We start from the raw sequence: 14222 nt of genomic DNA, 5'->3' as shown, positions 1-14222 counted from the left end.
CTGTATGAATTCATAACAGTTTACCAATATGTAAATAGGGGAAAACCCTAAAATATCCAAATAAATCAAAACATTTTGATTCCAAATAGATTTTGGAAGCAATATTAAGAAAAATAATTTTCAAATTAAATATTCAGTCAAAAAACATATATACTTTGAAACTTTTCCCATACTTCTTGTGGTTGCAATAAATTTTCTTCCACAAGGAAAGGTAGCAAGACAAGACCAGTACTACCTGTAGATTGCTCTTTCTTCAGTTGTATGGTGCTATAATGATGATGCTGCTATAGAGCAACTTGATTGTTATTTTTATTATTCCTATACATGATGAAAATTTTAATATCTGAGTTACTGGTATAAATTACTAAAAGTTCTTGTTATCCAGTGTGTGTTATTCTTCCTCCATGTTCTGTGTTTCTTCCATATTATGTCTTCTGTTTGCAAAAGCTCTGTCCTGTCATGCAATATTTTTTAGAACTCTTGTTAATTCACCTCTCCCTTCCTGCTTTGAGGAGGAGGTAGTAGAGCACCCTTGCTTTTCTGCCTGTTGACCTTGAAGAATGCTAAGGAAATACAAATAGTGTTAAGACATTGACTGACTGGCTATTCTAAAATGAAAACAAAATGTTTCCTTTTGCTATTGAAACTGCATCAGTAAGCACAAAATATCAAATGGCTCTGGATTTTACACTCTAGAAAAAAAGAGTATTTTGTGCAAGTGAGTTTTGGGCCTGTGGTGACATCATTCCAGCTCCCCTTCTCTTCCAGAGTATTGCCTTTGGTTAAGTTCTGCCATCTTTTGAGTATTGCTGGGTTTTTTGACGCTTACGTCATAATTCATGGTCTGGTCATCTTTTTCAAAATTATTTGAGGTTTCATTGATTTTATTCTGTGAAAAACAAATTTCTAAAATGTACTTTCTCCCCTGTTGTTCTGAGCTCATAATCTTCCACCCCACTCTTATCACTACCTTCCTGCTGTGGATTTTAATGAACCAGGTTTTCCTCATTTCTGCCTTCAAGGTGGCAATTAAGGTATCCATATTCAGAATTATGCTTTCATTTCCCTCTGTTTCTCTCCGCATTCTCCTCCCCGCCTTGTCTTCTGCTTTTTTATCGTTGTTATGAATTGCTTAACATGTATTGTTGCCACACTAGATGCCAGGACCCCAGCAGAAAGCTGCCTACTATGCTGTGCACCACAGAAAACAGCATATACCTCTGGCATGCTGCCTCCTGTTTTCACTTTTCCGTCTACTGCCCTACTTCCAGTACCTTTGAAGTGCACTCCCTATTGTTTTTCATTAAATAATTTCTCTTCATGTCATCTCTTAACCCCATTTCCTGTAAGAGAAAAGTTTCCCTTCAGTATCTTCCCATGTTCACCACTAGAAGGGCTGCTAGCTGCTGTATTGTTTTATCATTCATCTTGCTTCTGCAAAGACCAGATTTTGCACCAGGCTTTCTGCACTTCCCTGGCACTTTGTGCAGGTGGAATGTCTGCCTCAGCTAATCCACCACAGGAGGAGGAATGCCCAGGGAGTATCTTACTCCCTGTTTTGTAGAGTTTTATGAACATTAATTATGATTAGAAATAGTGAACACTTTAAAAATAACCTTAATTGCTTTTCAAAATGTATAAAGACCTAAAATACAGTTATTTGCACAGCATTTAGTTGTTATGCTCTTTGAATGCAATGACCTGTCTTTTGATCTTCTTAATTCTTTTATTTTATGTTTCCCCTTTGTAGGGTAAACCCGGAAAAGAAGGTGCCCCAGGTCCACCTGGCTTACCGGTAATGAAGGAAGCGTTCTAAATGTTTTCTAAGTAATAGTCATCTGTTTATCATGGTCATATCTTCCTGTCTCAGCTTTTTCCCATTGCAGAATGTGTTTGAAAATGCTGATTTGCATACACTGTGAAACATTTCGTTTCACACAGCTGGCCTTGGGACATACCATGTCCTCAGATTTATGCAAGAAAGAGAGGCTCAGTTCATAGATGTTGTCTCTGATGTGTAAAATAAACAGACCTGTTGCTTGCTGCTGACTATCTAATGAGTTTGAGACACAGTCCAGGTTATGCAAAATTAATTCTACTGAGTCTAATTCTGGTTAGTCACATTGAAATATTTGCAAAAGAGTTATACCTTCACTTCAGCATAAATAAAGCAGTAAAATTAATAATTTTTAATCACTAGAATCAAAACCATTCTTTTACAAAGAAAAATTATTGTCAAGGTCACAGCTGCCTTCGCCTGAAACAAGATGACTGATAGATATTAAAACTGTCATCTTGTCATCATAAAATTCTTAAAACATGCCATTTTATAACCAAAATGATCTTGTTCGTGTACTAATTTAAAAGCTAAAGTTATTCAAAGGTATTTGGAATACTGTGTTCACTTGGTTAAATATCAATTCTTTTATATTTAATTCACTTCCACTTTAATGACATCATTAGGGTCACAGTGACCTTACAAATACCTTATCAAAATTCTTATTGTCAGAATAGCCCATTTCATATATATCTTACTAAAACATCATCATCATCATGCCAAAACAATCTTCGCAGACAGTCTAAACACATTGCAGTCTGACAACGTGGAATGATGGACCGCAAAGCTCTACTTCCTCTGCTAACAGAAAGAAAACTTTCTGTCATGACAAAAACATGTCATTGCTCTGTTCCCATTTCAACTTTACTAACTAGCAGTGCATTCAACTGCATAAGCCTCTGAGAAGTTCCTTTTCCTTGCCTGTATACCCTTGCAGAAAGCCTTAGCAGCAGTCTGCACTATTTTCCCTCCTAGTCTTGCTGACAACTCTTGAGATCAGCACCATCATGCAGACTGACCAAGTTCTGGGAGAGGGAGTTGCTGAATGTGAGAGTCTCACATTGTGTTCAGTTTCTCCCCTTTCAGACGTAGTAGTTAACAGAGGGAGAACAGGCACAGTCTCCTGCACTTGTGCTATCCAGAGCAGCTCCACCTTGGGATTGGTGGTGTGCCATTATAAAGGCAGGTTTGGATGAGAGACCTGCAGTATTTCCCACAGATATGGAACTGTACGCCAAACTGAGTTTTTCCCTGAGATTTCTTCCCCTGAGCAAGTCGCATTCACCTTGCCATCGCCATGAAAGAATAAAGCTGTCCATTTTAGATCTTACTGGTGACTGTGCTAAAAGATTAATCCTCATAAAATTGTGTACTGTCACCTGCAGGGACAAAAGGGTGAACAGGGCAAACCAGGACTCACTGGCAGGCAAGGAGCTAAGGTATTGTCTAATGGTTTTGTTGTTACTTTTGAGGATGAGGATAAAGGTATGTTTTGGGGTGGTTATATAATTTTATTTATCACTGTGTATACAGTATGTTTTACTTTACCGAAAAGATGACAAGTAATGATATCATGGAATAGGGGATGGGTCAGCTGAAATAGATCATGTGTTTGAACCGGTGTCCATCTATGCCTGCTGATGTGTTCCTGTAATGTTTGGTGTATGTGGCTGAATAGTTGTGTAAGGAACAGAGATGAGTGGTGAGAGACTGGTCAGGAGCAGAAGTTATTCTTTAATGTTATGAGCAATGTACTGAAGTAACAGCAGGTACCAAATGTCATGTCATATATTGGTTTTAATAAACAAACTCATTTCTGTCCTGTGATGAAGGGGATGAAAGGAAGCATTGGTCCAGCTGGAGCTTGTGGTCGAGTAAGTATAAATTATCTTCATCATATCATTTTTCTAAACCATTAGAATAGGAATAAGCCAATCTGACTGTATGAGGCTATAATGAATGTCCCATGATGCTCTAATCGAGGCATGGCTTTCTCAAAGTACTGATGTTGCTGGGAGTCTCACAGAGATCCATCTTCCTTCATGTAGTGCTGGATGCTTGATCAGGGCCAGGTTAGACCTCATTCAGTTCCAGCAATTTTGGCAGGAGATTGGACTGTACAGAACAGTTACAAAAATTCACAGGAGTTAATTTTTAAACCAATCTCTAATCAGTTCCAGAACAGGTGGTGTTAATTTTAAAACCCTAAGAAGACTTTTTAAAGAAAGCAAAAGATGCTATGAGTACAATTTCTCTGTCTAGACATGCTGTCTCGCTAGTGGCTTTCTTAAAGGCTCCATGCGCACCTGATGGACACCTTCTGGCCAAATTGTTTGAAAGAAATAACTTTGTAAAAAGCTAAATCATTTGTGATATTAACAGAGTACTAAATAACCACTGCTTTTCAAAAAATCAGTAGGAGAAAAGTAAAAATTTTGAATTTTCATTTTAAGGAGTCTTTTATTCCTTTTAAAATAGGTGCATTAGTAGTCCATTTAAATTTCAGTGTGATATTTATATATCAAGGCACAATACTTATTATACTACTGATTTGCTAGTAATGGTGCCCATGCAAAATAACCCAGAAAGGAGCAAAAATTTGTGATTATAAATAAAAAAAAAGAGTTACAGCAAATTGCATTTTGATTTTGCTTGTCATTTATAGAAACTTTGAAGCATCATAATATTAAACTTTAATAAATTAAGTATTAATTTTTATAGGCATGACTTTTTAGTGCACGTGTGATTTAAGTAGTTGATTTTTGTCTGTTTTCATGCATAATTATTTAAAAGAGTTGTCTAGAGATAAGCCGATGGAATAGACTAAGTGATTGCTAGAGGTTTCTTTCAAGAGTATTTTCTATTTCATGCTACTGTAATATTCGTGATTGGGTGTCCAACTTATACCTTTCCTGTATAATTGCATCTGCAGGCAGAGGAGTTTTCTGGGAGTTGAGGAATTGGGCTGAAATCCCAGCCCCATCTATTTGTACAGGTCTCTTGGCATTATCTGCATATAACAATTATGATTTCATTTCTGGCTGCTTGTAATTACCGTGTGATTAGAAAGGTCTCATGGTGTCACAACATCAAAATTATGAATGAGATCATAACATTGTTCTAACCAAATGTTCAATATGAGGCACTGTGCTTCTCTCTTCATTCTTACTATTCTTTCTTTTCTCTTAAGACAGAGTATTACGATAACAGGGTTGGTGAAAAAGGAGATGAAGGACCCCCCGGACCTCCAGGACCAAAAGGTCAACGTGGCATGCCTGGTGAGTTGGGACATCAAAACTAGAATCTTTTAGCAAGAGCTGTCCACTCAAAAGGCTTGATGGCAGGCTAGGTTCTTGAGCACCCAGCAACCTGCTTCTGCCTTTACAAGAGTATTTCCAAATTACTCCCATCAAATTGCAGAACTGAAATGTATCCTGAGACTTTGATTTGTGGCTGTATCTCCTCTTAAAAATAATGAAGCTGGCACACTTCTTTGTGCAGATAATTGAGTTGAGTACCTAAGCTCACTGATGTCCTGTCTCATGACCTTAGTGGACTACTGCATCAGCACATTATTTGTATATGCCACAGACAAACCAGCAGGGCTGTAAGTCTCCTGTTAAAGGTCATGCATCTTTCTCTCTCACTCTCTCTTTTTCTTTTTTTTTTTTTTTTTTTTTGGTAGCTTTCATAGTTTGTCTTATGCCATTTTTATTGCCCATCATTCCAAAATAATAAAGATCTGCAAGTTTTTATTTTATTTTGGCCAGATAAAATGTACTGATTTATTATTTCGGCTGTCTCGCAATATAACAAGGACTTGTGGGCTGAACTCTGAGGCAGCATCTTGCAGGCTATATCTCATACTCATCCAGCAAGTTCTTGCCTTCTGTGTTTTGATGTTCTAGTTTTACGAATATTTATGTATCCAAGTGATTGTGTTGCATTCAGTGAATAGTCTTTGTTGTTATAAATCTACTTACATATTTCCAAGGGATGGCAACAGGAAAGTTGAGCCTTGCAAAAGTATTAATACATTTTTAAGAAGTGGTATATTTACTAGAGCAAATAATAGTGGCAAAAAGAAGCCAGTTTGTAGGCCTGTAAGTAGTTCTCAAGTAATTGAGTGCATCCCCACCTAAGACAAATGCAGTGGATCCTATTCCTATCTGTTGTAAACATCCATATCTTGCCAGATCTCAGTGAGAATTGTCTGTATGCAACAGTTGCATAAGTAGTAGATGCCTACTCAGACAAAACCAAATTCTTAAATGATAAAATAAGCTTAAAATGCAGAAGCCCAAAGTTTGCCGACAGTATTAGTGAGTAGTGACTTTGTAGAGTATACAGTGGTTTAACTCAAGTTCTAAATACATTGCTTTTGCAGGGCCACAGGGTCCTCCGGGAGATGCTGGTAGACCAGGTACGTGTAATGGTCCAGTACCAACAATAAAATACATTGTTCTTCCTGCCCATTATACTGAATCAGCTTTGTGGAATCTTAACTTCAGGTGACTTTAAACATATCTCTAAATGGTAAAAAATTGTCACCCAAAAGCTTTGGTGGGCCAAGTATTTAAAGAGAGGTTAAAGATAATTTTTAAATGTCTTTACATTGTCATTGTGGTTATTTAGTATATTACAAGATAAAAAAAAGATTTGTGGGATGAACTTGGTATGTTTGTCTCTCACTTATCCTGTTGAGTACTTACTTTGCTTTGAAATTGATTTCATTAACTTCTTTTTTGTATTTTTTCCTCTTCGGGTAGGTGTGTCAAGACCTGGTCTGAGAGGTCCCCCAGGATTTCCTGGGCCAAAAGGGACAAAAGGAGAGAAAGGACAAACGGGCTTGTGTATTGTAGGCCCTCCAGGACTACCTGGTATTACTGGCAGACCTGGTTCTGTTGGATTACCAGGTCCTCCAGGAGAGCCAGGTGATGTTTCAGTACTGTATAGATAATGAACAAGAAAAATCCACAGTCATCCCAATATCTAATGTATGAGATTATGTAAATACATTACTTATAGAGTATATTTTGAGTAATATGGTTGAATAGAATTTCTCTTTGGAAACTTTGGTTTAGGATATTCATGAAGTGAAGGTCTGTGCTCCATTGCTAATGAGTTTCTGTGGAGAAGATAGAATGACTTCCCAGTATATAGATTTCCCACCCTTTTGTATAACTGTGACTATACAAATCTGCTACATAAAACCAGGAAAGACCAATGAGAGAAAATCTGTTCTTAAAATCAGTTCTTCCAAAAGTTGTAGTAAATCTGTAAAACTAAATTCAGAAGGGGCTAATCTGAAAGCTAGAGAAATCATGTGTATGCCTCCAGAGGTCTTAGTGAGCCTTAGAGCAGGTTTGAAGTTCTGGCAGCATGAAAATAAAGCAGTAGCAGTTTGTAAAACTTCTAGAAAATGTATTAACTAGGAATATCTTTTTAACTAGGAGTACCAACAGCATCATGTTTCTTTTATATGTGGTATGGCCAAACCAAGTTTTTCTGAACCAATACCAATGTAGTGCTTCTCTTTTCTCTCTCTTTGAAAAATATATCTATCCCCCAAATATATTACCTTAGGAAGAGCTCAATGCATGTTCTGTTTTTCTAAAGTAATGGTAAATACACCAGAATATTTCTGTCAAGGATACATAAGCAGCATTAATAATTTAGGATTAAAAGAAAAGTTTCCTTTCCATTCCTGGTAAAAGAAAGAGTGTTGCTGTTGATTCAAATAAAATGGAAATACTTTCCCCAGAAGGGACTATGCTTTTTAAAGGCTAGACAGATGGATCCAGCAGTCTGCTGAGATTTACTTTGTTATTACCATATTTATCCTCAAGTACTTCCAGTTACAGGTGTTTTGGATTTGTCCAGGTAGCGCTCTCTTTTAAATGAATCACAGAATCATAGAATATCTCAAGTTGGAAGGGACCCATAAGGGTCAGAATACTGTTTCCAGCTCATCCCTGCAACTTTTTTCTCTCTTAGCAAGTAGCGAATTGTCTGAATAGTCTACTGATGTAATGGTGCCACGCTCATTTCATTAACAGGTAGAGTAACATTTAGAACAGGCCTGCCTGGACTTCCTGGAGAGCCAGGGTGTACAGGACCTCCGGGACCTCCAGGAGATACTGGCATGAAAGGTCAGTTTCAGAAAACTATGACTCAGAAGTAGATGGTAGAATCCAGTAATCTTCATGGATCCTCATGGAATTTTGAATTTAATTTATCTCTTAAGCCATTTGATGAATTCAGAGATTTAAGAAAATTCATTACAGGTAGCAAGATGTCTTCCTTCCCTTACAGTAAACAGCAGCTGAAAGAGCAGTGCATGTGCCAGTGCTGCACACCAGTTGTACAGCACTGCAACCAGGGTGTAGATCTTCACTGGAACAAACAATTATTACAGATTGGTAGGGTTTTCATATTCTCCTGTTGTTGTATCCAACACTAACGGTTGTTCTCTGAGAGAAGGTTCCTTCTGCAAACATCACCACAGGAGATGCTGAATTGCTTTGCCACTTGGAGTCATTAAAGTTACACAGGCTGTTAAGGAGCCATTTTAGTTTGAGGCCTATGTCCCTTTCTTCTTTTGATAGAATTTGTACTGTGTTGGAAGTGATCTTCCGACAAAATTAAGGCCATGTTCCTACCACTTTCTGGCCAAAAGGTCTAAGCCATCCTCTATAACAAACTATGTAACACATTAGTTAAGCTTGGGAATGACTTGCTGTGGAACAACTAATGAATTATTTTCATTCTAGGTGATGAAGCCCACATGTGTACTGATTGCAGCTATATTCCAGGAATACCTGGTCTTCCTGGTTCTCCTGGGCCACGTGGCCAAGATGGCATGCCTGGTAAATTATCTTGTTGTTTCTAACAGGATAGTAGGAAATGCCAATGATTTTGCTTTTAGCATGAGAATCAGTTATGGGCCTGTCTGCAGCATGCAGTCCTTGAACTAGCCCTGAGGTTGTGATGGGTGTGAGAGCCTGGTGCAACTCCATGCACTCATATGAGCACAAGCCCTAAAAGAGGTGAAGTCAGAATGCTAATAGGCTTAGGTGCAGCCTGAAGGCAGGTCAGTCTATGATGACGCAGTCAACGTACCAAGCAGAAACATTCAATGCTGGGTGTGATTATCGGAGCTTGTCAAAATCTATGTCCTTGTTTTCATTTTTCTTTACAAAATATGTATGTTTCTTTTACAGGTAGAGAAGGAACAACAGGTCCAAAAGGTTCTCCAGGTTCTCCAGGAGCACCAGGGTTTCCAGGATCTCAAGTAAGACTTGGGTTTTTCAGATTATTTTTCATATCCCATAAGAATTATTTCAGAGAAACCTCATGGCTGGTGTTACATGCAGTGTCATACTGGGTGATCTCAACATTTTTCTTTCTGTAATAATGAATGTGTCTGCATGGGAGGCCTAGGTAGAGACTGTAATGTGGACATAGCTGACCTAGCTTTGCATGAGCCTGTTTTGCTCAGTGCAGCAAGAAGTTCAGCCCAGGCAGTGAGGCAGGTAAATTGTGTGTGTGATTAACCTGTGCTGTATTTCATGATGGCTAGACTGCTTCTTCTGCCTGGTATGGGTAGTTCACAGTTAACTTCTGTTCATCTACCTAATTCTATCATCATGGCAGTGGCTGTAAAGCATATATAGAGTTTTATGTGCTGTGATCGTCATCAGACTTCTTGCATCTCTTGTTTCTAGTATACTCAGGACTTGCTAAAGCCCCAGCTCTGCAGAGAAACTTGCTTCTCATAATACCCTCTTCAGGGGTGCAAAGGACATTCCCTCTTGGGAAACATTATAGAGGGGGAAGGCTGACACCTGCTGCCACAAACAGACCACTTGATTGTTCTATCTTGTGCCTGTAGTAGTAATTATTTGTGGGAAATTACAGTCGGCGCTGTCCAATAAAAAAAGGTCATGCACAAGTATTCATTGTGGTGGTTGCCATACAGATGCAGAATGAACAAGTCTGCTAACAGGTTTTTCCAGAAGACTTCCAAGAGTTCATGAGCCCAAGATCACTAGAGCCCAGTATACTTTCAGCTTGTGCTGGTTTTGGCTGGGATAGAGTACCCACTTTGTACCATGAGGGGGAAAGAAGGGAGAGAAGTTAACTATGAACAGAGCCAACTGTGGCTGTTAGTGTCCCTGGGGAGATACTTCCATGTGGAGGAGAAATCTCTAATTAGATTTTAAGGTACTTTCTTGTCTTCCTTCTTGTGCCACCAAAGCACAACCAGGTAGCTAACAATGTGATGCATTAGATGATCCTGCATTATTCCTGCCTATAGTAGTATAAATGAAATTATGATCAAAGCCAAAAGGAGTAAAGGCAGGAGAAAAAGAAAAAAACAAAAAAAAACCCCGTTCATTGAAGTGTGCCATTAAGTGAGTAAAGAGAACCACTCCCAGGTGTTTAATTTAAAAAAAGAAAGCTTGAAAACAGTTGACATATGTCTAGCACAGAAATTCTTTTGATTGCTTTGTTCCAGGGACCTCCAGGTTTTAGAGGAGATCAAGGACATAAAGGATCGAAAGGAGAGCCAGGATATGTGTATCCAGAAGGGCCAAAAGGTGAGCGAGGTGATCCAGGAGCCAGGGGAGACAAAGGAAGAAAAGGTTCAAGTGGATTTCCAGGAAGACCTGGCTCTAAAGGATCCAAGGGTTCTAAAGGTGAAGAGGTGGGTATGCACTGTTTGCAATTAATATAGAATTCATGAAAACCTAAGTCAGTATTTATATGTTGTACAACAGTCTGTTTTAGCTATTCAAATACTTTTAGTGAGTATCCTCTGCCTGACTTAGGGGTATTATGCTCAACTATAGCAATCAATATGCATAACCAATATGTATGAAAGAATGAGAGTAAATATTCTTATGTAATACCAGAGAGATGAGGCTAGTGTAGATACACATTGCTGAAAAACCTTGGCAGTCTATTGTGGTGTTAGTTTCCATGTTTATATTGGAGCATTGTCTTGGATTCCTATGACGAATAAGATTTTTTTTTTTAAAAAAAAAAGAAGACAGTTTTCCTGACTACTTATAATGCTTTAAAGGAAATAATAATTAAATAATTTCTGTTCAGTCTTTAGGAGTTAATCTTCAGTCAGGGCTGAGAGCAACCACAAAAGCTGGGAGGACTGATCATAAAACTAGAATTGCTAGGGCAGAGCTCTTTGCTCAGCAGAAACAAAAAGTAACAATTATTGTCATGTTGGCTGAGAAACTGTAGAAGTGATTCAGATGTAACTCTCTAAACCAGACTTGACAGTATTCAAGGAGAATCAGAGCTGAGGTTTTGGTTTGTTTTTTTTAATCAAACCTGTTTTACAAAGAAAAAAAAGTGTGCAGTGTCATGCCATAGCAATTGAAAAATCAAGCTGTTGTATTTATTTGTACAATTTCACTCTTAATAGCCCTCTCCTTGTAACCGTTGATATTAAAATTTATATTCCTTTGATCACAAGTAAATCAGAGGAAAAATTCCTCTTAAATTAGCAGAGCTACTCTGTTGCTAAAGTAATGCAACTTTATAGTCAGAGAATCAGGCATTTTGTTATGAAAGCTGGTGTGGAAAGCAAGTAATGCTTGGTATACACACATGTGTAATTGTTAATAGGGATTGGCTGGTTCCAAAGGAGATAGAGGACTACCTGGATTGCCCGGCAGTCTTGGTCTTCCTGGAGAGTTGGGGCTTCCTGGACTGCCAGGGTATGGACCACAAGGAATAAGAGGTTTCAAAGGCTCTAAAGGAATACCTGGTCCACCTGGATTACCTGGAGAAGCTGGTTTGTAACTTCCTGTTTTACCTATGTTAAAGAGCACTTGATTGAAATTGCAGAGATAGATTGGAGTCAAAGACATAATTTGTGGAACATAGGAAGTTTTTCTTGGGATGAGATTTCCACAGCATTGTTCCAACTTTGGTCCCACTGGAGATAATAGCAAAAGTCTTAGGATCGTAAGATAATTGAGGCTGGAAGGGACCCTATGAGGTCTTTAGTCCAAACTCCTGCTCAGAGCAGGGTCAGCTGTGAGATCAGATGAAGTTACTCAAGGCTTTATCCGGTTGGGCCTTGAAAACCTCCAAGGACCAAGTCAGCACATCATCTCTGGGCATCCCGCTCCAGTGCTTGACTCTCCTCGTCATGAAGAAACAAAGTCTTTAAGTATGTATCCAGTCATCATCACTAGTGTGAGCTAAGTCATCAGGGACAAATATGAAGGACTTAATCATTTCTGAGTGCTGAAAACACACCAGTGTATGTATTTATAGGCAAGCATAATCTGGAAGAACTCAAAAGTTGGACAGCAGATACAGTCAAGGTTCCTAAAGAGAATACCCATTAAATCTTTATGAAACGGAGTTGCAGATTAAGCATTTCTCAGTTGCATAATTTTCCTGCTTTGTGCTTCCTTTTCTGGGTCTCCAGTAGACCAGGAGGGCTGAGACGAAAGCTGCAAGTGGGCTTGGTGTCAGTACAATTCTTGTGCTTGATGAAGCCAGGATCTGAAGGCTTTTCAAAGTCTGTTGGAGTTTCAGAAATACAGAAACTGTAGAAGACTGCTTTTTTAACTGAGTAGATTGATCACTAATGTTTTTAAATGCTTAAGATTATATATTGCCAAACTACAAGCTTTTGTAATCTTTCCTTATGTACTTGCTGAAGGTCTGAAAGGAGAGACTGGTAGGAGAACTCCACTACCTGCATTACCAGGACCTCAAGGACCAGATGGTTCACCTGGACCCCCAGGTGTGCCTGGTGAGTACATCTACACTAAATACAGTAAAAATCAGAGATAATCTGATTGGGATTTCTCTCCCCACTCTGGCCAGATAAAACTGTTGTGTTACTTTGAAATAACTATAAAAAGGATTTCTGTGGTACAGAAACTATGGAATTAGCTGTAACATTCCCTTTCAAGAAAACTAGGGGAAGTGGATGTGAATAGGAAGGGCACACAGGGCCATGTCCATGGTGTGCAGTGTGGCAGAGATTCCAAGCAGTCCTATGCTATGACTTGGTTCCTCCAAGAACCAGAAACATTTGGTGCATATGCCACAGCTTGTATATCCGGAAGGGTGCCTCTGGTATAATTCTGACAAAAGCCTGTCCTGCGTTATTCTGGGACTGCTGCAACCTTCAAAACAGAAGGAACAAAATTAGGTTAAGGCATTCTTAATCTTGCTGAAGCCCTTGGCCCTTCTTGTGCTTTGCAGGGGAACAGTCAAAAAATTAACTATTACCAAGTTTCCTAGTTCCTTTTTGATGTGACTGTTACTAACCGTTGTTCTAAGATATTAATAACCTGAGTTTCCTTCTTTGGGTGGGTTTTGGGCTTGGGTTCTAGGTGGGATTTTTTTGGTTGCTGGTGTTTTAAATTTTGCAGAATTTTTGAATGCACTGAAGGACAGTGGACAGTAAGTGACATTCAGGCTAACCATAAGGCATCTTTGCTTTGGTTTTGTAGAACAATGGTCCTTAAAGCTGCCCTGAATAGCACAGGAAAATTTCTTGGCAGGTTTGTGGTAGCTTCTGTTCTTACAGTTGCTTCCATTCCAAGCCTCACCCCTATAAAGAGTGTTTGTATATTCTCAAGAAGTAGAAGGTTTGTAGCTGCATGTAGCTGTTTCTAGAAGTCTGGAATTTGGGCAGATTGCATAAAAACTTAAGTCACAGGCTCATGCCTGATTTGATACTGTGAACACAGTTAGCACTTTAACTGTGAAAATCTGCTGTGGCGGAGAAATAGTGTCCAAGTTCTAATATAATCTATGGTGGTATTGATGTTGATGTGGTAAGATATATCACAGTTTGTTTATTTTTTTTGTACAGGTAGGGTTGGAGCAAGAGGTCAGCCAGGTGATTCAGGACATCCAGGGCCAACAGGTGACACAGGCTTTCCAGGGCTTGGATTTCCGGGAAACCCGGGTCCAAAAGGTAAAATAGTCTTTTTGATCATCATCTTAAAAAACAAAACAAAAACCCAAAAAACCCAACCCCCCCCAAAATTACTATTTTTTAGTCTACAATAAAAACAATCAATGAGTTAAAAAAAAATCAATGAACATTAGTCAGGCAGGCAAGTGGTTTTAGCACTCTTGGAATTTACTGCTTCAGCCTTACAAATTGCAAGTTTGAATCTTTTTGAAGTATTTCAGAGAATCAAGTATCAAAGCTGGCAGTAGGAAAATATTTTAAAAGACATTGGTGCTTCCTGGAATACTGCCCAAACAGGTGCAGCTCCTCTGAGTGCCACACTTACTTCAGATGGATTCTCTTTACCTGGATATGTGTTACAGAGACAGAGCTGTATAAGTGTCAACACTTTATTTTTAATCAATTTTGGTT

At 38.7% G+C, this 14222-nt stretch overlaps 1 protein-coding gene across 1 annotated transcript in view; it reads left to right on the top strand.

Moving 5' to 3' along the window:
- COL4A3 (collagen type IV alpha 3 chain) overlaps positions 1-14222 on the top strand; it is a 64189-nt gene that overhangs the window by 28730 nt on the left and 21237 nt on the right. The window contains exons 16-28 of the mRNA XM_075716415.1: positions 1751-1795; positions 3223-3276; positions 3670-3711; positions 5028-5115; positions 6225-6260; positions 6607-6771; positions 7897-7989; positions 8611-8706; positions 9061-9131; positions 10359-10547; positions 11489-11657; positions 12540-12632; positions 13707-13811. Of these exons, the coding sequence (XP_075572530.1) occupies positions 1751-1795; positions 3223-3276; positions 3670-3711; positions 5028-5115; positions 6225-6260; positions 6607-6771; positions 7897-7989; positions 8611-8706; positions 9061-9131; positions 10359-10547; positions 11489-11657; positions 12540-12632; positions 13707-13811 (1246 nt within the window). The remainder of the gene's footprint in view (positions 1-1750; positions 1796-3222; positions 3277-3669; positions 3712-5027; positions 5116-6224; positions 6261-6606; positions 6772-7896; positions 7990-8610; positions 8707-9060; positions 9132-10358; positions 10548-11488; positions 11658-12539; positions 12633-13706; positions 13812-14222) is intronic.

Source organism: Pelecanus crispus, chromosome 9 (genome assembly GCF_030463565.1).
Source record: "Pelecanus crispus isolate bPelCri1 chromosome 9, bPelCri1.pri, whole genome shotgun sequence".
Classification (NCBI taxonomy): domain Eukaryota; kingdom Metazoa; phylum Chordata; class Aves; order Pelecaniformes; family Pelecanidae; genus Pelecanus; species Pelecanus crispus.
This window is presented reverse-complemented; position numbering and strand designations above follow the sequence as displayed.